The sequence below is a fragment of the Canis lupus genome, chromosome 2 (assembly GCF_011100685.1).
Source record: "Canis lupus familiaris isolate Mischka breed German Shepherd chromosome 2, alternate assembly UU_Cfam_GSD_1.0, whole genome shotgun sequence".
Lineage (NCBI taxonomy): Eukaryota > Metazoa > Chordata > Mammalia > Carnivora > Canidae > Canis > Canis lupus.
Window position 1 is genome coordinate 58537264 of NC_049223.1, and position 21488 is coordinate 58558751.

A 21488-nucleotide genomic window follows, 5' to 3' on the forward strand; every position below is an offset into this window, starting at 1 on the left:
GGGTGGGGTGGCATCTCACACCAATCACTTCTCTACCTTGGCTAAGGCGCCACACTCCCGCACTCCCGACAGGCAGCCAGGCCATTATGGGGATAAATATAGCCTCAGACAGCACAGCGAGGGAGCTGCAGCAGGGGTCTGACTCCCCCTGAGGCCCCCAGCTTCCATCAGACCACACCCAGAGGGAGGCTATTCTCTACAGCCCTCCCACCCCCACCGCCAATCACCAAGTTCTGGCCCCTGGGGAAGAGGGCCTCCCTGCTTCAGCTCAACCTTGGTCCTAGGCCTTGGCGTGTGCTTCCCCAGCCTGTCACTCACTGGTGCAGCAGGCCACCAGGTGGCCTCCATCCACGCCCCCGCCCCACCCAGGCCTCAGCTCCCTCATCTGCAAAGTGGAGCGGGAGATGGCCTGCCCTCTGCCTCCCAGGGATCACGACAGGGGATGGGTGTGGATGTACTCTGGGATGCAGAGAGTACTTCAGGGATCTCAGGAGTGGGCCTGGCCGAGCTAGGGGGTGGGGATGGTGGTGGTGGATCAAGCTAATGGAGGATGGAGGGCATGGTGATGGTGGCCACCAGCCAAAGTCATTCCAATCTAGCTTCATTCGAAGGGGGTAGCCTCAGGGACGGAAGCAGCCCTGTGGTGCCCATGCTCACCTGGCGATTACCATGGCAAGACTAGAGACAGGGGCCCCTAAAAGTATATGAACTCTTGCAAGTGCCTTCCTCTGTCTGTGCCTCAGTTTCCCTGCCCATGAAGGGCTTGGGCTCCTTCCAGCCTTGAGGAGCCTATAGCCACCCCTCAGTCTTCCCTGGGGGGCTCTGGGCCTCCGTCCAGGCTCCCACCCAGAATCTCTGAGCTGATGGACGTTGAAAGTCCTCTGGGCTCACCCAGTACTGAATCCCCTCATGGGTTCCCTCACCTGGTGGGTGGCCAGGCACCGCTGCTCACACCCCTCTGCAGGCGGGGCTCTCCCCACTCTTTGTGGACGGCTTCTAGCATGCTGCCCAGCCCACAGCCTGCCACAATGAAGGGCCACTCTCACCAGACAGCGGGGAGAGGCTTCTCCGTGCCAGAGAGCAGGTGCAACTTCAGGCCCACACCCTCCTTAGCAAGGACATCACCATTTGCCCTTAGGCTCTGGGTCCCAGCTCCCAGGAAGTCCTCCCTGAGAAGGAAAAAGTAGCACGGGCTGAGTGTGCCTGGCCCTGTCCTGAGTTACAGCATTCCACTGAGGCCTCCCTGCAATCCCAGGATGTGTGCCCTCTTACAGGCACTCCATTTTACAGATTGGAGCACCGAGGCACAGAGAGGTTATGTAAACTGCCTGCTAGAGGTTGAATTACGTTCCCCCAAAGGCTAAGTTGAAATCCTCACTCCAACCCCTTACCTCAGAATGTGATCTTATCTGGAAAGACAGTGGCTACAGACTAAGTAGCTAAGATGAGGTCAGATGGCAGTAGGAGGGGCTCTTCTTAATCCAATAGGACTGGTGTCCTCATGAGGAGGAGGACGACAACGACTCCAAGGGAAGGAGGCAGAGAGTGGAGTGATGCTGCCACAGCTCCCAGGAGCTGGAAGAGGCAAGGACGCACCCTCCCCTAGAGCCTTTAGAGGAGCACAGCCCTGCCAACAGCTCAAATTTGGACTTCCAGCCTCCAAAACAGAATATATTTCTGTGGTTGTGGGCTGCCCGGTTTCGAGTCCTTTGTTATAGCAGCCCAAGAAAACTAATACACTACCCAAGGTCATCCGTCAAATCAGAGTGACGCTCGGCAGCTGGGCTCCCTGCGTCCACGGTACAAAGCACACCCTCCTGAGGGACCACAAGGGTGACTTGGAAAGATGGCTGGGGTCCCAAAGGAGGTAGGGGTCAGATGGCGTCCTCTGCTGGGAGCTGAGCACACTCTCTTCTACATCATAGTGAGGGGACAGCCAGGTCACAGCAGGCAAGCCAGATGCCCCTAGCTCCCAGCAAGACACAAGAGTCACCAACGGGGACAGAGGGCTTTTGGAATACACTAAGCATGTTCCTACCTCAGGGCCTTTGTGTGTGCTGTTTTCTCTGTGTAGGGCACGCCTCCCTCTTTCATTCAAAAATATACACTGAGCACGTGCTGGGCACCAGGACAGCTGGGATACAGCCATGAACCATAGACCAATGCCATGGACTAGCATGTCTGCTCGAATGTCACGGCTTCTTCCTTGAGAGGCCTCCCTGACCTCTGCACAGCACCCTGCAATCACACTCACTTCATCTTGCTTTATTCTCTTTGAGGTATTTTTCTACTATCTGATGTCTTCCTGCCTCCTTGTCATTTGTGAGCCCCTCTCTGTCCCCCCCATTCCACTCTGTGCTCCACGGTAGTACCCCCACTTCAGCACATCCTGGCCCAGAGGAGCTGCTCAATAAACGTTGCTGAGTGACAACCAGGTGGCCGCACAATGAATGAGAGGTGGGACCCAAAGCCACAGGTGGAAGACGAATCACACTGATACATGGCCCTCTTTGGCTTACAGGCCCTTTCATTTTTTTTAAAAGATTTTATTTATTTATTCATAGAGACACAGAGAGAGAGAGAGAAGCAGAGACACAGGCAGAGGGAGAACCAGGCTCCATGCAGAAAGCCTGACGTGGGATTCGATCCAGGGTCTCCAGGATCTCGCCCTGGGCTGCAGGGGGCGCTAACCCGCTGCGCCACCGGGGCTGCCCTACAGGCCCTTTCAAAGCTGCCTGAAGAATCCCAGGAAGAAAGCAGTGGGGAGAGCTCCTGGTAAGGATCCCCATCTCCTAGATAAAGAAACTGAGGTCAGAGGGGTTAAGAGCCATGGCCCAGGTCACACGGGGACAGGGTGACTCTCCTTGCACACCTTGGTGCCCTGGGTGGGCAGCCAATAGTAGCAGCCACCACCTCCGCCTCCTCCAGCCCCCAGCCCTCCAGAGCCAGGCTAATCGCACCCTCTGCAGACACGTGCCTCTCCCTCCTCCATCAGCGAGCCCGCTGCCCTGTGATGGTCCCCGGCCCTCAGCAGGGTGAGCAGGGATGCCTCCCAGAGACCCAGGAGGGCAAGTCAGGACTCCGGCCTCCATCAGCCAACATCACAGACCCCTTTAACAGGAGGCTACCAGGCGGGGCAGACCCAGCCATTCATCGGACACTTGCCGAGCACCTCTCTCAGGGTGGGGAAGGGCCCTGAACAAGGTGGACATGGGCCTCACCCATCTGGGGGGGGGGGCACTCTTTGGGGAGAGGGGCAGATAATAAGCTGAAACACAAATGAATAAATAAGATGACCGCAGAAGGTGGCTCCTGCCCTGAGAAAAATCAGGCAAGGTGATACCCAATGAGTACGCAATTAGCCGCTAATTAGCCTCATCTCAGACCCCGGAAAGCCAGTGGAGAAACAAGTCCACTTGACCACGCCGTGGGCGCAGAGGCCGGGTGGCTCACGGAGGGGAGAGGGCACTGGGCCGAGAACGAGGAGGCAACCCCACCCACTCCTTAGGCAGTGCAGGACCTTAGGAGGCCATGACTCCCCTGAGGCCCCCCTAATCTCCTTCTGCACAGTGGGGATGGGACAGGATCATCTTTTTCTTCATTTGCTGCTTGCCCAGATCCTAGGGTGACCCAGCCTCCTGGCTCCCACAGAGTCCATCCTGTGTCCTGTGGGAGGCAGAGGCTGGGCAGGGGGAGAGGATCCTGCCCCCTTTCTGAGGCCAATTCTCCAAAGGAGAGGAGGCTGGATTCCTGAAATGACTGCCCCTGATCCAGCAGCCCCTGTAAGGGTTTCGGGGGGAGGGATCTTCCATCAGGCAGATGGGACCCTGGCCCTGGGCTGAGGGCTTCTCAGTAGGAAACCTTGCTCCGACAGGAGTGAAGGAATTCTCAGAGAATGTTCCTCTGTTTTCTGTCACTCCTTAGAGCCCTGAGAGGCCAGCCCAAGGAGCAGGAATGGGAGCAACCATCGGATCCACTATCCCTCTTGGTATCCTCCTTCCCACTTGGGACTCTGTACTTTGAACGGCTCAGAAGTCTGACACTTGGCTTCTGAGGCTCCTCTCTCCAGGGAGGAGGCAGGAGAAGGGGGAGGAGCAGTTTGGCCTGAGAAAATCCCAGAAGGCATCCTCAGTACACTCCTTGGGTTTGGGGGCTTATGGATATTCCCAGGAATAATGATACTGACAGTCAACAGAGATTGGGGCTTTTCAGTTGACCAGTCACAATGCTGGCACGTGAGCCCTTTATCACCCAATTCAATTCTCGCAGCTACCTTTAAATAAATACACAATTACCCTAAAAGATTATAAAGGTATATAAAGTATTGTTCTCACTGCTTTACAGGTGTAGAAACTGATGCTGTATCCCTGGCCCTCCTGGACCTCCTGGCCCTGAGTTTTAAATTTTCACAGCCCCCAGGAAGGGAGGGTTACTTTGAAACACTGCACATGCCATTCACGCAGTGCACCCCACTTTGCAGAACCCATGTCTCCCAGTTCCAGCCTCCCAGCAGCCCTATAAGCTGGAACGTGGCATAGTTTGCTTCATTTTACAGATGGAAAACCTCTGTCCGAGCCCAGCGGGCCAGAAAGCACAGACAGGAAGTGGCAGGGGCAAGGAGGATCCAAGCGTCAACATTCTCGGTCCCTGGTTCTTTCCATGGAGAAACCGGCCTGGGTGACCCCTCCCAGTGGCCAGCTATGTTGACTCTCTGGGGCAGGACCAGAGCACACCAGGCCCTACGCCAGAGGGTTTGCAATAAAGCCACTCCTTTCTGTTTGTGTCCAGCTTCCAGGCACACAAGTCCTTGATGATTAGCCCATTTTACAGATAAGCAGCGGGAGGCTCAGGGGGTTGGAGTGGCCCCCAGGCCACCGGTTCCCACCCAGGTCTCCCAAAGCTGCTCGGGAGACTGGCCACCGGCAGGCTGCAGCTGCTGAAGGTTACAAAGGGGTTCCTCCTCCCATTACTGAAGCCGTGGGTGCCCCAAGGAATGGAAAAAGCCTTCCACCCATGGGTGACAGCCCACACCCGGAGGCAGGCAAAAACAACAAAGGCCGCTCTTAATTCTCCCAGATGCCTTGCCGGTGTCACTTCCCCGGATACATAACGGGGCTGGGAGAATCACAGGCAGCAGGACGAGCCCTCAACTGGCTACCAGAGCTCTGGGGTCCAGCCCCACTTGTGATCCTGCGCACATCACGGCCCCCTTCGAAGCAGCCCCTCTCCGAGGGGCTCGTCCACGGAGGGCGCGGAGGGCGGGGCTGGGGGATCCGGCGGGGTGCGAGGAGGGGGTAAGGCACCTCTATTCTCGGAACGCAAAGGAAGCAGGAGCCTTGCTCTTTCTTTCTCCCCTTGTCCCCCCCACCCCACCCCCTTAACCACACAGGTGCCAGACAGCTTTGGCGAAAAAACTAGTTTGCAAACACTCTTCGACTTCTGGGAAGCTGCCCGGCTCCGCTCCCTCTTCCAGGGCTGGGAGCTGGCTCCCAGGCTGTGGGCGGCGGCGGGGATCCTGGGGGTTGAAAGCAGGGTGCGGGGGCCCCCCGAGCCAGCCCGACCTCAAGTCTTCGGCAGCTCCGACCGTGGCGGAGGCTCTACCTTCCCAACGCCCCCAGGCTCCCTGCGGGAAAGGCAGGCGAGTCCCCCAACGGCTGGGCTGGGCTCGGACCCGAGCGGCGCCACCCTGCTCCCGCACCTCCCCGCTTTGCCCCCGGCGGTCGGGGCGCAGCCGGAGCGCCCCCGCGTGGCCGGGTCGCAGCTGAGTCACCCCGCTGGGGGCGCGCGGGGGGCGGGGGCTTGGGGCGCCACGGCCCCCGCGGCGGGACCCCGCTTCCTCCCGGCCCGCCACCGCGCCAGAAGCCGAGCCCCAAGGCCGAACTTAGCGCTCGCGCCAGGGCGCCCCCCCCGCTCCCGCCCCGGGCCGCCCGGGCCCCACTCACCGCGGGTCCCGCGGGCGCCGCCGCCCTCACGGCGCCGCCGCCTCTGCCGCTGCCCGCGCTCCGGGCCGCCGGGGCATCCCGGGGCGCTCCTCTGCTCGGCGGGGCCCGCGGGCGCGGGACGGGCTCAGGGTGCTGCCCGCGCGGCCCTCGCCAGCTCGCGTGCGCTCCGGCCGCTCGGGGTCCGCGCTCCTCCGGGCGGCGGCGGCGGCGGCGGCGGCGGCTCGGCTCCTCCCTCCGGCCGAGAGGGGGCGGGGGTGCGGAGGGAGTGGGGAGGCGAGGCGGGCGCTTCCTGGCGGGGCGAGCGCTCCCGCGGGCGGCGCGGAGGCGCTGTCCCGCCCGCCGCCCCGGCTCCGAGCCCGCGGCTGGCGCGCCCTGGCGCTCGGGGCTCTCGGGGCCGGATCCCGGGGTCCGAGCGCTCGAGGCCCGAATCCGAGGGTCCGATCGCTCGAGGCTGGGACTCCGGATGCGGCGCCGCTGCTTCGCACCCTCCCGGCGGGCCTCGCCGCAACCGCGGGCGCCTGCGAGGTCCGGGCACCGTGCGCCCCGGGCCGCGGACGCGGGACCCGAAGGTGGGCTCAGCCGGGGCCTGGGGGACCCCAGCGCGCTGCCTGCGGCCTCGAGCCCCGGGGCCTGCGCCGCGCCCTCGGGGGTACAGCGCAGGGCAAGGTTCGGCCGTGTTGACCAGCACTAGGACCGCAGTGTTCCCCCCACCCCCAATGGTAAAAGAGCTCGGCATTTTCTAGTCGCCAGACACTGGGAAGATGACACAGATTTCTCTGACAGAGATGATAAGATAAAGACAGTTTCAACACTGCCTGGAGCTAGGTAGCGGGAGCATAATTAAGGGGGGCCTTGAGGCCCTGGCATCGAGCCCACCTCTTCCTGCGAAGGCCTTCTTTTACCCTAGAAGAAGCATCAGTTCTTAAGAAATGCATCTGTCGCCGGGGCTCCTGCTGCAGACCACCCAGCGGTGTTTATGTGCACACACACGCCTCCAATTCATGGCTTCGGAGGGCTTTTAACCAGGTTGTGGGGGATCTCACGGCCCTGTCCCAAAGCCCTTGTCTCTGTGGCTCCAAGACCAGGAGGCACTTGGGTTGTGGTTTTTCCATTCCAGGTAGGAGAGGGTTAACTAGGAGACTCACACTGCAGCCTGTGAACCTCCCTCCAGTCTGAGTCACAGGCACTTTGCAGCCTTAGAGGGGCAACCACTAAAAACCCCAGGGCTCTGAGCTTTGTTTTCTGCCTGCCTATCCCCCAGCCCATCCTTCCCTTCCTCCAAGCTCTCCTCGCCTTTCCTCCATCGAGTCTTCAAAGCCCTCAGCCCAGCTCTGAGGCAAACCAGTCAGATCCAGCTCCAGCCCCACCTCCCCCAGGAAGCCTTGCTGGATTGATCTGACCCCTGAATCCCTTTCCTCTCCTTGCTTCAGGAGCCACCAGAAAGGCAGGTTCTGGGATGAAGGATGAACCCAAGGAGAGTCCCTCCCCTCAAGCTCCTCCTATCTCTGGAGCAAGCCCACAACCCAGGTAATTGTATTATTGATGAAAAATGCAAAGATTGGTGGCGAGGTATCACAGAAGACCCAACTCAGCCATGGAAGTCAAACTACCTCATCTTTTGGGGCTTCTAGAGGAAGTCTCCTAGAGGAGTAGTTGGGCCTGCCCAGGGTGAAGAAGATCCTGGATCCCCGGCCAAAGGGAGAGACTATATTAAAGGTCAGGGATCAGAGGAATTCCACTCCTAGGTATCTACCAGAGGGAAATGAAAGTGTATATCCAAACAAAAACTCCTATCGAATGTTCGTTGCAATGTGGTTCAGGACAGCCGAAAAGTGGGGACAGGTCAAATGCCCATTAAGCAATGAACAGATAAACAAAATGTGGTCCATAATACAATGGAGTATCATTCAGCCATAGAAAGATGTGGTGTATACACACTCTGAACAAACTTTGAAAACATGATGCTCAGTGAAAGGAGCCAGTCACAGACCACATATTGTATGATTCCATTTCTATGAAATGTCCACACTAGACAAGTCCACAGACACAGAAGGCAGCTTAGTGGCTGTCTAGGCCTGGGAGGAGAATTGGGGAGTGATTGCTATTAATTCCAGGTTTCTTGGGGGATGATTAAAAATTTCTGAAATTAGATTACAGTGATGGTTGAACAACTGTAGGTATACTCAAACCATTGACTTGTATACTTTAAAGGGGTGAATGTTATATCTCGAAGCTGTCTACAACAAAGTCAGGGATCAGGAGGGGCCAGAGGTCAATTGATTAAGGCCAAGTGTCCAAAAATGTGTTGATTCCACACTCTGCCCTTGATTCATACATAATGCAAGGACGTTATAGCAACATGTTGAAGGGAGTTTTTCCTCGCCCTGGTAGAGATCTCTCTGCAAAAGCAAGAGGCCTGGGTTTCCTAAAATAGGTCTATATTGTGTGTGTGTGTGTGTGTGTGTGTGTGTGTGTGTGTATAAAACATCTGCCATCTGAGTATTTATGTCCACAGTCCAGGCTGCCTGGACAAACAGATCAGAATAATCAGGGTTGCCTGTACACTTTGGTGTGCTTGTGAATTAAAGACATTCAAAAGAGCACTACCTGTGTACCTGGCCCTGGCTGGCTTTAGGCGTGTGTGAAGGAGTAGAGGTTATTTATGCTTCATCACAAATCACCCTAAACCTTGTTATCTATCTCACAAGGCTTTGAGGAAGGGGTCACTTGGCCTAGCTGGGGTGGTTCTTGCTTAGGATTTCTCAAAGGGTTGCAGTCAGACCATGACAGGGACTAGAATTATCTAGAAGGCATATGTCTGGCAGTTGAAGCTGGTTGTCAGCTGGGACCTCAGCTGGAATTGTCAACTGGAACCCCTATCTATGACCGTTCCATGTGGCCTGGGCTTCCTTGGAATATGGCAGCTGGTTTCCAAGAGTGAACATTCTAAGAGAACCAGGTGGAAGCCTTGTTATCTTTTATAGAACCTTAGCCTGGGAAGTCACGTGATGTCACTTCTGCAGTGGTTACCAGCTCACTCCATAGATCTGCCTCTCAGTGAGAGGCCTGTCACTGTCATATTGTGGAGAGCATGCAGGACAGGTGATATTGTGGTGGCCGTCTTTGGAAAATACCATCTGCCACAAGGAGTTGATGTGGAGACAAACCCCATGATGGAGACATCCCCTCAAGAATCTCATGGCCGGGATCCCTGGGTGGCGCAGCGGTTTGGCGCCTGCCTTTGGCCCAGGGCTAGATCCTGGAGACCCAGGATCGAATCCCACGTCAGGCTCCCGGTGCATGGAGCCTGCTTCTCCCTCTGCCTATGTCTCTGCCTCTCTCTCTCCCTGTGTGACTATCATAAATAAATAAAAATTAAAAAAAAAAAAAAAAAAAAAGAATCTCATGGCTGACTCCAGTGCCAGATTTCAGGCATAGAACAGTGGCTCTGGGTTTGAATCCCAGCCCCTCTAGTTATTGCCTGGGTGACATCAGTCATGCCTCTGGTGAGATCACTCAATCCTCTGGGCCTCAGTAAAATGGAAGGATAGATTTAGTATCTGCTTCTTGGGATGCATATGGGAATTCAGTGAGACTGTCATGTGGATAGAACAGTACCCAGTGTGCCTAGACACCAGGACTATTTTTAAGTTCTAGAGTTGTGGTCACTGTAATGTAGGGATACACCATTGTAGGGTGAGGACACCCAGGCACCCCCTGCCTTTCCAGTCAGCCCCAGACACCTCTATCAGCCCCAATCTTGCACTGAAATACTTGTGTCAGGGTTGGGACCACAGGCCCAGCCCAGGAAACTGGATGCTTCTGTCCTAGGCACTCAACCTGGGGACCCTGGTTGGCCTTTGTTCTCTAGTGAAAGCTCCTTTTCTGTCACCTCCTCAGGGCAAAGGTCACTTTCTGGGCAGCCAGGGCAGGGCTGGAGTTTGTGTGGGATGAGCAACGAGGTATAGCTTCCAAGGGCCAAGGCCAGGGAGGACTCCAGTTATGGAGGCTGGGAAACACATGGGGTAGGAGTGATGTACTTCACCAGGGTGATTGCTGGGGCAGGAGGAAGACCAGCTGTTTCCAGAACTTCCTGAAACCAGCCTTCAGAGGATCCTTGCAAAACAGCCACTGCAAGGTCTTTTCCAGGAAGCTCGAGATGTGTCCAGAGGGTGTGTCCAGCTCTGGCTAGGGCCACCACCCTCTGGCCTGGCCTTGATCATGTAGGGGGGTTGGGGGCAGAAGCAGGGCTAGTTAGAATGCACAGCCCTCCAGACTTGATTGGGGGAGGGGGTGTCTCTTTATGAGGAACACACAGACCTGCAGCCCAGGACCACCTCAACTTCCTTCTTGCTCCACAATTGGAACTGAAGCTCCACTGACTACTTGCTGTGTGACCTTGGCAAGTCTTATTCCTCTCGGGGCCCCTGTTTTCTCCTTTGTAAAACGGAGTAAATTGTTGCTGAGATTATAGCTATGGGTCTAGAGGAGGTCATGGATAGTGCAAGCCCTCCAGAACAATAACCAGGCAAGGCAGGTGACAGAGGATTCAGAACCCTCCCTGGAGGGAGAATTAACCAGAAGGTCACCTTTGCAGCGCTGGTGAAAGTGAATTCTTGTACCTTGTCTCACTTTGCTCATCCCCTCACTATACAGATGAGAAAACTGGGTCTTCTCCTAGGGGACTGAGTCACAAAATTTGAAAGTGGTTAGGAGAGTAGATCCTAAGAGCTTTCATCTCAAAGAAAAACACATTTTCTTCTTTCTGTTTTTTTTGTTTTTTTTGTTTTGTTTTGTTTTTTTTTTTTGTTTTTTGTTTTTTTTTTTGTAACTCTAGGAGATCCTGGCTGTTAACATATTGTGGGCATCATTTCATGATATATGCTAGTCAAGTCCTTAGCCTGTATGCTTGAACTCACACAGTGCCTATGTCAGTTATATCTCACTGAAACCGGAGAGAAAAATGAGTGAAAATATAAAGTCATGAAACACAGGCTTGATTCCTGGTACTACGCCTTATTAGCTATGTGCCTTTGGACAAGTCAGGAAAAATCTCTGGATCTCATTGTCCTCCTCTGGGAAGAGACAGTCATTAGGATCCAGGGGACAAAAGAAGGTGTATGGGGCAGAGCCTTGGCTGGGCTTTCCCAGAGCCTTCATGCTGCACATCCTTGAGTCTCCACTGGTGGTTACATATTTGCATTGCCTGGGGAGCTTTCTAAATACTGTTTTTTAAAAAAGCCATTTTAAAAAGCTCCCCCAGGTGATTCTAATTGCAGTCAGGGGGAGCCCTATTTATTGGTGGACAGCCTCGGTTAGCTAAGTGTGGTCCAACAGGATAGACATCACTTGGGGGCAGGGAGGGCAGATGCTTCTTAGAAATGCAGAATCCTAGGCCCTGCCCAACACCTGCTGAACCAGACCTGCATGTTAACAAGATGCCCAGATGATTCAGTGCATATGCCAGTTTCCATAACTGTGATTTTATAGTTGGAGAACGAAGTATTACCCTGCAGTGGATTTCAGATATGTGTTTGGAGACAAGACAGAAGGGGCAATTTGGGAGGATCTGAGGGCTGTGGGGACAGGAAGGAAGACGGTGACTGCCACCAGAAAGGTGGAGATATTCAATCTGTAAAACCATAGGACAGAGGCCAAGTGTCAAAGTAGCTAAATGAGCTTCTGGCAGCCTTGCAGGCACTTCCTGGCCCGAGGAGGAATGTGATCGGCTCAGTCAGGCTGTGGCCAAGTAAGCGGTGTAATGAGAATGGCGCTCCCAGGTGCAGAACACCGCTTACTTGGCCACAGCCTGACTTTCTCTGAACTGTGTTTGTTTTATGTATATATTTAAACAGCTTGCTTTTCAGAGGAAGGGGCGGGGAGACTGGACCTCCTCAGTGTGGGTGGAAACACAGTCCAGGCCTCCAAGCACGCCGCAGGTGGCAGAAGAGGATGATTAATAAATTGAACGAGGTAAGCGTACCCCAGCCTGTAGTGGACCCAGCCTGCTCTGCGGTGCTGAAGCCACAGTTCATCTCAGGGCAGCTGCTGAAAGTTTCTGGGGTTTAGAACTCGGGCAGGGCTCAAAGGGAAAGAAGAAGAAGGAAAATGAATAAACAGCAATGAAGAATGTCCCTGAGCTCTGGGCTCTGCCGGTGTGCATTTCACCCGACCTACAGCTTCTGGATGGTGCTCTGTTCCTGCCTCCCCCATGACTTCCCTGGGCAAGTCATCTTCAGGCTTTGGGGGACTCTGACTCCAGTTTTGCGTAAAGACAGAGACAGCACAAGGCCCCCTTGGTATGAAGGTGGACCCTGAGGGCCCACAGTCACCGTGGCATCATTTCCTGTGAACGTGAGACAGCATCCAGGATTCTGGTTTTCCGGGCAAACCTGCTGCAAACTCTGCCTGCCTAGCCCCTCCCCCATGACCAGGCTGATGGCACCACTCGGTGCCAGGTGTGCCCTGACCCTGGGCAGGGTACACCTGCCATAAGAGTGTCCTCCTGCGGGGTGTGGGTGCTTGGCACTTGGCCGGAGGACTTTCTCCTCACGCTCGGCGGGCGACCAGGGACAACACGGAGGGCGGCAAAGGTCAGGGTTGAGCCATCCAGGTGAGCCTCCGGCAGGCAGAACATCCCAGGCTCCTAGACCAGGTGGGAGCAGCTCTCAGCATCACCTCTTAACCCCATTCTGGGTGGAATGGCAAAGGAAGTAATCTCAGGAATCCCCAGTGGGCCAACCTGCCCTCCAGTGGCGCTAGGCCGCAACTGCACCCTGCCTGGCGCCTTCTCAGAGTGGGGTGCAGCTCTGGAGGAAAGCTCTCCAGCCATCAACTTGTTCAGCCCACAGGCAGGTGACAGAGTGGGTGCTATTCTCCTGTCATTTCAAGTATCTCTGCACCTCATATGATATTCAACTCTAAAGGGGGAAGGGAAGTAGCATGTCACCAGTCCTGCTGCCTACTAGGGACTTTGTATACCATGCTTCCTGCACGCCCCCAAAGGTCCTGGAGGCCAGGGGGTGTTACTAACTCAAGTCCAGAAATAGTTTCTGTCTCCGAAGACCAGCAACAAGCAGTCAAGTCACAGTCCATTCCACGCCCCTCTGACTTCCAAAGCCATGTTTTTTTATGTCCCACCCACCAGGGAACCCTTCCAGGTCAGGAGATTCTAGGCCTTCACAAGGACCAGGCAAACAGCGAAAGGGAGGGGCAATATTGGGGAGTGGTGGAAACTGTGACAAACAGAAATGTGTGCTATATGTAAAGGGCATGGTCAAAAGACTCCACCGATTACTCTTGAGTGGGGACGTGGGGCCAAACACCCTAATGAAAGCTGAAGATCTGGATTTTCATGTAAAAGTTCTCAATTTTAAATACTGACGATTGATTCAGAAACGAGTTTAAATTTAATGCAAGTCAAACAAAGAATGTTTCTAACACCTTGAGCTTGTATAATATCCTCTTGGTGCTGCTGACTTGAGTCCGGAGTGGGGAGGCAACTTGCCCACAAGCCCATGACCATACGGAGACAGGGTCTGCACTTGGCCCCACGTCTCCTGACTCCTAAGCCTGTGCTCCTGTCTGTTCACCTCTCTGTGGTCTGTCCTTCTCTCCAGTCCCTGGGGCAGGGGGTAAACCACTCCTGACCTTGGGTATTAGCAGGACACATCAGACTCAGGGTAGAGGCTAAGACACGATCCACATTTATTGGTCTAATTTGGCTTAAAGTGTGGAAGGGCCATCCTTGGGCCTTCTTGAAAGTAACAAATACATCACATAGCACGTGCAGCCCCTGGGAGCTCACCCGGATCCTGCTGAGGTAGTGGCTGGACCCAGTGGCCTTGCCTGATCATCTTGGTAGTTCCTGCCCCCACACCCTTAGACTTGGCCTTTTCCATTACACAGGTTAGACTTGGCCTGTCCATTCCCAAGCCCTGTATCTAGATCTGGGCTCAAAGTCTTTGGAATCCAGCATTTAAGAGGAGGAGAGTCATCCCATTTACAAGTGGGGACACAGAGGCTTGAGGCAAGAGGGGACTCATCCAAAAGCCTCGTGGCCAAGTCCCTGGCTTGGCCCTCAGGCCACTGGGCTAGTCAGTGCTTGGACACTCTCCTCATCCCATTTCTGGGTGGAGAACATTCCCTGGCTTAGCTAGCTACTCTGAAAATGCAATGTATAAATACATACTTGCCTTTTAAAAAGTCATAAATTAGATTTTATACCAGCCTGAGGGTACCTGGCCAGCCATGTCATATGATGGGAACATTCATCACATGTCATATATGAACCACAGACCACATGTCCTGCCACGTGTGGTGCCAGGACCCATGCCACTGGCCCACGGGCCATACTGCAAGTCCCAGGTAACCTTGCATAGGATTCGGCCTCATGTGGCCTTCTGTGTCACATACCACATCATGACACTTTCACATAGTGCGACTGTTCCTGACTGGTCATATGTGTTCCATGCAATACAGGGTAGTCTCCTGGTCATACTAGGCCCCTGGTCCCTTGCTGAAGATTCTAGCCTGACAAATATTGCCCTCCCTCCCGGGACAGCACACAGAGGCACCCAGCTGAGGCTCTTTTCCTGAGCCCTCTGTCCTGGTGAGTGGAAGTTGGCTTCACTTGGCTGGACTCAAAGGATCTTGAGGAGGCCATCAAGTACCCTGAAGGGCTTGCGGCTATTTGTCGAAGAAAGCGAAGTCCAGCCTGGGCTCCTGGCTCTGTAGATGCTGGACCATGGTGGGGGAGATGGGATTGTTCCAGAGGCTGTAGGGCACAAGGGCAGGCACTCAGCTATAGGAGCTGTTGGCTCCTCCTTTCGTCTCCATCTGCTGTCCTATCTACAGATGGGAAAGCCCAAGAGGACGAAGAGCCATGCCCCGACAGAGGTGGGTTAGACCAGCATGGCTACTCTAGGGAAATGGTGTCCTCCACACCCACTTCCTGACTTTTCCCACTCAGTCTTCATCCCTAGGAGCTCGTGATCCCAGCCAGGATCATGCTCATATGATACATATGTGCAAGAAGGAAAAAGCTCCCATTTATTCAAGACTATACTTCCATCATTTGACATTGTCATGAGATACCGATTTCTATAGGACAAGACACTTCACTCCCATTTACTAGAAATCCAGCATATCAACTATATGAATGGCGTCCCTTAGAGGCAGTGCCCTTGTACAGTACACAACCTATACAGCTGTATGTCGTGGCTGTGATGATACCATTTTCAGTGCTTACTATGTGCTAGGGATTGTGCTCAGTGCTTTATATAATTGTTTGGTCCTCACAGCAACTGTCAGAGGTAGATATTATCATTGAGCCCATTTTACAGATGAGGAAATTGAGGTCAAGAGAGGTCGAGTCACTGACACAAAGTTACATAATTGGCAAATGGCAGAGCTGGGATTTGATCTAGGTCTGCTCGCTGCCGAATTCTTGGTGGAGAGATCCAAGTCTCCTCTGATAATCCCCAACCTGGGTTTTGCCTCCTTCTACAGGGAGTTCCCCTTACATTGTAGAGGTTGGCGAGGCCTCCCACCCACCATCTCTGCCCCTGTGAGCCCTTTTTACCGAATGACTTGGATGCCAGACCCTTGTGCCAGCCCTTCAGCCAGGAGCCAGGCTCCACAAGCTGTGATCCGATTCTTCTCCAGGCTTCGCAACGGAGAGCAGAGAAAGGGAAAAGGGAGAAACTGGCATGAGTGTGGGGGATGGGTTCCCCTATGCCCCCCTGACCCCAGGCCAAGATGCTTATGGAACCCAACAAACAACAGTGCAGCAGGAAGGCTGAAGGCTGAGACCCAGGGAGAGCTAAGGTCGGCAGGGGCTTGGACTAGAACATGTAACTCAGGGAGGGCTTCCTGGCAGGCAGGGGCCTGACCCAGCAGCCTCTTGGCTTTCCCCAGGATAGAGGTTCCCCTTCGCATCCTCCCCCAGTTCCGGTTTCCCAGGATGTGCCCCTCATACTCCATTCTCTTCAGCCGGCCCATCTGCGGCAGGACCCGGGCCAACTCGGCAGCCGCCTCGTCCCCGAGCAGATTCCAGGACAGCCTGCAGGGGAGGGGTCCTGAGGTCAGTGGCAGGAGATCCTTGAGGCCCAGGGGTAGAGACAAGGAGGCAGGTGGGGAGGGCTGGGGGCCAGCAGTGGAGGCTGCCAGGCAGGTGCAAGAAAGGCCACTTGATGGTGTGCTTGTGGGCTCTCCCCGAAGACTTTTCAGGGCATAGGTGGTCCCTTCCTCCCCCCATTCCCATTTTGAGCTGGTCATCATTCCTCAGGAACCCAGACAGCCTGGGATCTGGCTGTTGAGAGAATTCAGAGCACATGGTCTGCAGCAACCATGTCCTGATGCAAACTTCCACCCTAATATTCCATCATAATATTTGCCCTATTCATGCAGCCCATTTTTCTTTAAAGTAGTCTTCCCCACCCTGCTTTTTTTTTTTTCACTTTAAGAAATTAATCTCAGGGAACACTTATCACTACTATCAATGGGAAACCTTCACTGACAACCCTAAACAGTAGGTAGTTATAACGATAAATACGGCGCAGACAACAGTATTGACTTCTAGCGGGATCCTGTGTCCTTCCTCAGGTGCTGAGCCTGTGGCCTGCCCCCTGCTGGTTACAAAAGGACACCCATGAAGAAAAACTGAAGCAGAACAAATTCAAGCATTGAGACACTTAACTCTCTGGCATGGTGGTATTTCAGGACCATGGCAATTAGGTTGCACTAGCTAGTCTCGAATTTATCTTTGATATAAAGTAATGATCTGCTCTATGGTACACAATATTTTTTGGCTGATCAAAATAAATAAGGAAAATCACCAGCATTAGGTGTTAAAGATACCTTAGCATGGATGTGAGACTTGGTCTTCGGTGTCATGTAATGAATGAGAAGGATGAGAACTTTTAAGATGCAAACCTAGTAGCCTCTTAGAATCCCCTGTGTCCTGTACCTTAGGAAACAGCATTTTGTTCCATTGTGTAGTCAGGGGCCCAGCCCAGTCCTGGTAGTGCATCTCTCCCTGTGGCAGAGCTGCCCAAGGTCAGAGTGCCTCTGATTGCCAAGAGGGAGGTGGGCATGGCCAGCAGGCAGGGCGGGGGTCATGCTGGTTTCAAGCATTCTTCACTACCAACGGGTGGTTTGTAAATTGAAGCTCCGGAAGCCAGGAGACGTGATCTATCCAGCCGCCTCCCAAAGGAAGGTCAGGGGCAAAGAGCTTTTGGACACCAGCTAGCCTACCTCCCTCGGCCACTCCACAGTGAAGAAAAAAGCAGCAGAGCCTGAACGGACTTGCCCAATAGTACTCACAGCCAAAATGTTAAAACTTCCTAGAGAGGGAGTTTAAGTAGGAATGACCCTCCCCGTTTACAGATGGGGCACTGGTCAGGGAGGGAGGGGACCAGCTCTAGGCAGACCATGGCTGGCAGGCAGGCCAGGACCCCAGGTGCCCCGCTTCTCCCAGCACTCACAGGATTTCTTCCAGGGCTGGGCAGAGCACCAGGCTGGCAGCCAGGGGCTTGGCGGTGTGGTTGTCGATCTCACACGAAACCAGGCTGGAGACAAAGAAGAGGGCGGGAAGGAGGGTGTCTGGGTCAGGGGCGTCTCCAGCCAGCCTGCCCTCTGCTAACGGTGCAATCAGAGCAGGAAGGAGAGGAGTGGCCAGGGTTGGGGGGCAGGAGGGAACCTTAGGAAGCTCCCCTATACCTGAGGCCTCTGTTACTTCACAGGCCTTCCCAGGTGCCAGAGACAAGGGCTGCCCTTACCCCACCCCAGCTCCCCAGGTAGTCTCAAGAGGCTACTTACTCTATCTGCCTCAGCAGGGGGAGCCCCTGACAGAAATGCAGGACCCCTCTGGCCAGACTGTTCTCTGCCAAGCTGTAGGGCAGCGAGACACCTGTGAGAGGAGCCCCCAGATCCTCCCTGGCTGCCCCTGTGCCCATGCTCCAGGCCCCTGCTCACCTGATCTCTTCCACATGTGGGCATCCATCCAGGGCCTGGCTCAGGCTCAGCGCTCCCTTTGGGCCCAGACGGCTAGACGGCAGGCTGGGGGAAGGGGAGTGGGTGAGGGGAGCCTGGAGGACCAGGTGTGGGGGTTGGGAGCCTTCCCAGAACCCCCACACTCAGCAGTTTCAGGCCACACCATCAGACCATCCAGGTAACTGCCACCCCAAGCCCCCTCCCCATCCACACAGGACCCGGTGGGTATTAAGCACCCTGGCTTTTGGGTGTAAAATCCTAAGTTCAAGGAGGCCTGGCTGTTTCATGAGTAAGTAAAGTAAGCTCTCCATGCATCTCCTGGCTTTAGTCTCCTTGCCCGGAAGATAGAGGGAATAGAAACCCGGGCCTGGGGCTGCTGTGGGGGCTCCAGTGAGATCCTGGCATAAACCAGTGTTTTTTCTCCCGCCCACCCTTTGCTGACACTGCCTTACTCGCCCTCAGCCCTCAGACTGGCTCAGGGACATGCCAAGCCGAGCAGAGACCATTGTGCTTCTTTTGTAGACAAGGAAACTGAGACTCAGAAGGGGTAGTGGCTTGGCCGACAGCCCAGAAGGGGCTGGTGGCGACCCAGGACAAGGCCGGGTCTCCTGCCTGCCCTGCCCCAGCCTTCAGAGGCAGGGGAGGAGTGGGCAGGGTGGGGGCAGCTGGCCCCGGTACATCCCCCGCTCTGACCTAAGGCAGGGCTGCTCAGCCAGGGGGGCCTTGATGCCCTAGTGGCCCCAGGGCACCCCTGCCTGAAGGGATGGGGAGGACACTCACTGCAGGACCCTCAGGCAGCAGGGCAGTCCCTGGGCCAGGCCCAGGGCTGTGGTATCCCCCAGGACGTTGTAGCCAAGCCTGGAAGAGGAGAGGGATGAGGTGAGCACCGGGCTGTCTGGCTCCCCATCCCTGCACTGCCCTGTGCCCACCAGGGGACATGAGGGCCAGGAGGAGTGGGGGACGCTCGGGGCGGAGGGCCGCCGGCGGGCACACTCACATCAGCTCCTCCAAGTGCCTGCAGAGGGTGAGGGACTCTGCCAGCCGCGTCCCTCCAGCTGGACCAATGCCATTCCCTGAGAGGCTGAGGAGGACGGATGTTAGACCCTGGGACCCTCACGTCCCCCCACGCACTGCATCTGCTAGGGCCCCAAGAGACCGCACCCCCCGCCACACACCTTCTCAGCCTGATGGGGCAGAAAGGGCCAGAGAGGAGCCCGGCCTGGGCTGGCTGAAGGTCCCGAAGTCGGTGGGGCCAGGAGCCAGCCCAGCCCCACCACTTGGACTGTGACGTTGGGGGGAGGAATGTCACCGTGAGCTGGGGCCAGTGTGTCCCCAGATCACGGCGTGGCTACTGAGGGCCCTTATCAGCAGGACTGACTACTCACTCTATCTTCCTGAGCTCCGGCAGTCCTGGTAGGACAGCAGCTAAGTGCTGGGCACCGGTGTCTCTGATCTGGTTGTGGCTCAAGCTTGGGGAGAGAACAGTAGAGAATTGGCGCAATCCGCCTGCCACACAGGTCATATTGTCCACATCTCCCCTCCCAGAACAGAAGAGGAGGCTGCTGTCTGGAGGGAGTCCCCTCCTGCTGTGTCAGCTGAGCCCTTCACCCTCTTGTCTTCTGTTTAGGATGTTCTCCCCAGTGTCTGACCTGAGTCCCTCTTGCTGCCATCCACACTCTCACATCCTATCTTGGGGTCTCCTGACGGTCTAGGCCTGGGATCAGGCAGTGGGAAGTGGCTGAAAGCAATGGGACTAAGCCGGGCAGGGCATACTCAATCAAGGAGCCCTTTGCTTTCATCATCTGACCCTGCCGAAATTGTCTTTGGTTGGGGGAGGGATGAGGAACTCACCCCAGCTCCTTCAAGCTCATGGCAGCTCTGAGGGCCTCGGAAAGTTGGTGGCAGCCGACATCACAAATACCGTTCCTGCTCAGCCTGGAGAAGCAGAGGCTGTGGTCAGGACCAGAGGCCTTTGCAGGTGCTTTGCAAAGCTTTTACACAACTGGGAACCCAGATGCCAATCGATCAGCTTCAAGGGTTGGAGAGGGGGACAGGCAAGGTGGCAAGTCCAGATGAAAAAACTGAGCCCAGGAAGGAGCCATGGCTGGCCAAGGACCGCTCATGACTTCCAGGCACAGTAGACATGAAAGCCCAGAGCTCCCCACTCCCCCGCCCCGAGGGGAAGTGGACACATTATTTTGGTCTGGCCAGGCTTTGCCTCAGCCTCTGTGTCAGGAGCTCCAGGCCACCCCAGCTCAATGCCAATTACACACGGCCTCCACAATTCAGGCAATTCATGTCTCCACGGCATAGGTGTCCTAATCTGGGCAAATGCTGGGCTTTTCCAGAAAGCCAGTTTATTGTCTTTTCTGCACCCTGACCTTGCTCTGCCTCCACGAGTGTGGAAAAAACAGAACAAACCAAACCAGTGGAGGTGAACTCGGCCCCATGTCGAGTGTTTGAAGATTGCTTTGTGTTCTTTCACTTCACAAACTGAACTTCAGCGAAGTGCCTTTCTAACAATTAATTTGGGATGAAATGACCTCATCCCAGAACTCTCTGACCTCGTTGGCCGCGCACTCCTCTGGCCAGCCTGGGGCGGGGACTGGGGGAGAAGCAAAGCCATGCTTTGTGTTGTTGCTTGGGTTTCTTCTTAGTTGCCACATTTTATGTTTTGAAAAATCTCAAGAAAAGAACGTGTTTTATCTATTCATCAGGGTGGCCAGGGGCCCAAGTGGAGAATGTCGAGGTCACCAAATCAGAGTCTAGACCCTCATTGCCTGGAGTGTGGTTGGTTCCCCTAGAATTGGTATCACGTGGGAGCTTGTTGGAAATGCAGAATCTAGGCAACCCAGGCGTGTGGCATCAGAAATGTGAGCAAGAACACAGGGTGAATTTGTGCATGTCAAGGGCTATTCCAGGACTGGGCTCCAAACCCATCAGGTCCCTTCTGTCATCAGGAGGGAGTTGGTGGCATTGAAAGGCAAGAGCAGTGGGCATCAGCCCAGGATGGCAGCAATGTCCCTGGGGTAGGAGTCACGGGGGGCCTTATGGAAGGGCCCCTCGTGCTTCCCTGGGCCGGTGGTCCCAAAAGAGCTGGGGAACATGTCCCCCCCACTCATTCCTATGGGGTTACTTGGCCACTTACCGGAGGCTCTGTAGGAGGGTCATGTGGCTTAGTCCTTGAGTGAACATGGCCAGGGTGGAGCTGCCTAGTGGGAGATGGCTGAGGCTGCAAAAGAGGAGGTCAGAGGAGGACTTGGTATCGCTGGGGCTGGGTCCCAGGTGCAGAGACCAAGGCCCCATCCAGTCTGGAGGCTCTGGCATTTAGCAATACCCAAGGACCTCCAAGATAGCCACTTACAGTCACACAGAGCAGACTCATTCTCATTGTATAAAACAAAACCGCATGAGACATCCAAAGGCCATTTCTCTGCACAAATTAAGACTTCCCGGGCAGCAGTTTTATGTTCTGAATCACACCAGACCCAGACTGCTGACCAGGAATCCTAGCAACCACACAGCGGACATAAACTATAGGCCCAGCACTGA

At 55.2% G+C, this 21488-nt stretch overlaps 2 protein-coding genes across 10 annotated transcripts in view; both read right to left on the reverse strand.

Annotated features, from left to right (window-relative positions):
- Positions 1-6000, reverse strand: part of CPNE2 (copine 2) — a 45823-nt gene extending 39823 nt beyond the window's left edge. The window contains exon 1 of the mRNA XM_038530985.1: positions 5943-6000. The gene's annotated coding sequence lies outside the window, so the exon portion shown is untranslated. The remainder of the gene's footprint in view (positions 1-5942) is intronic.
- Positions 6001-13332: 7332 nt separating this feature from the next.
- NLRC5 (NLR family CARD domain containing 5) overlaps positions 13333-21488 on the reverse strand; it is a 79811-nt gene continuing 71655 nt past the window's right edge. For 7 of the 9 annotated variants that reach the window (XM_038530990.1, XM_038530989.1, XM_038530992.1 and 4 more), the window contains 11 exons: positions 21085-21168; positions 19788-19871; positions 19322-19405; positions 18934-19017; positions 18717-18794; positions 17919-18002; positions 17763-17834; positions 17429-17512; positions 15922-16005; positions 15526-15609; positions 14631-14718 (listed from right to left, as the gene is read on the reverse strand). In XM_038530990.1, coding sequence (XP_038386918.1) covers positions 14631-14718; positions 15526-15609; positions 15922-16005; positions 17429-17512; positions 17763-17834; positions 17919-18002; positions 18717-18794; positions 18934-19017; positions 19322-19405; positions 19788-19871; positions 21085-21168 — 910 coding nt within the window. Of the gene's footprint in view, positions 14719-15525; positions 15610-15921; positions 16006-17428; positions 17513-17762; positions 17835-17918; positions 18003-18716; positions 18795-18933; positions 19018-19321; positions 19406-19787; positions 19872-21084; positions 21169-21488 lie in introns of all 9 variants that reach the window. The other 2 variants (XM_038530994.1, XM_038530986.1) reach the window with 1 other exon arrangement.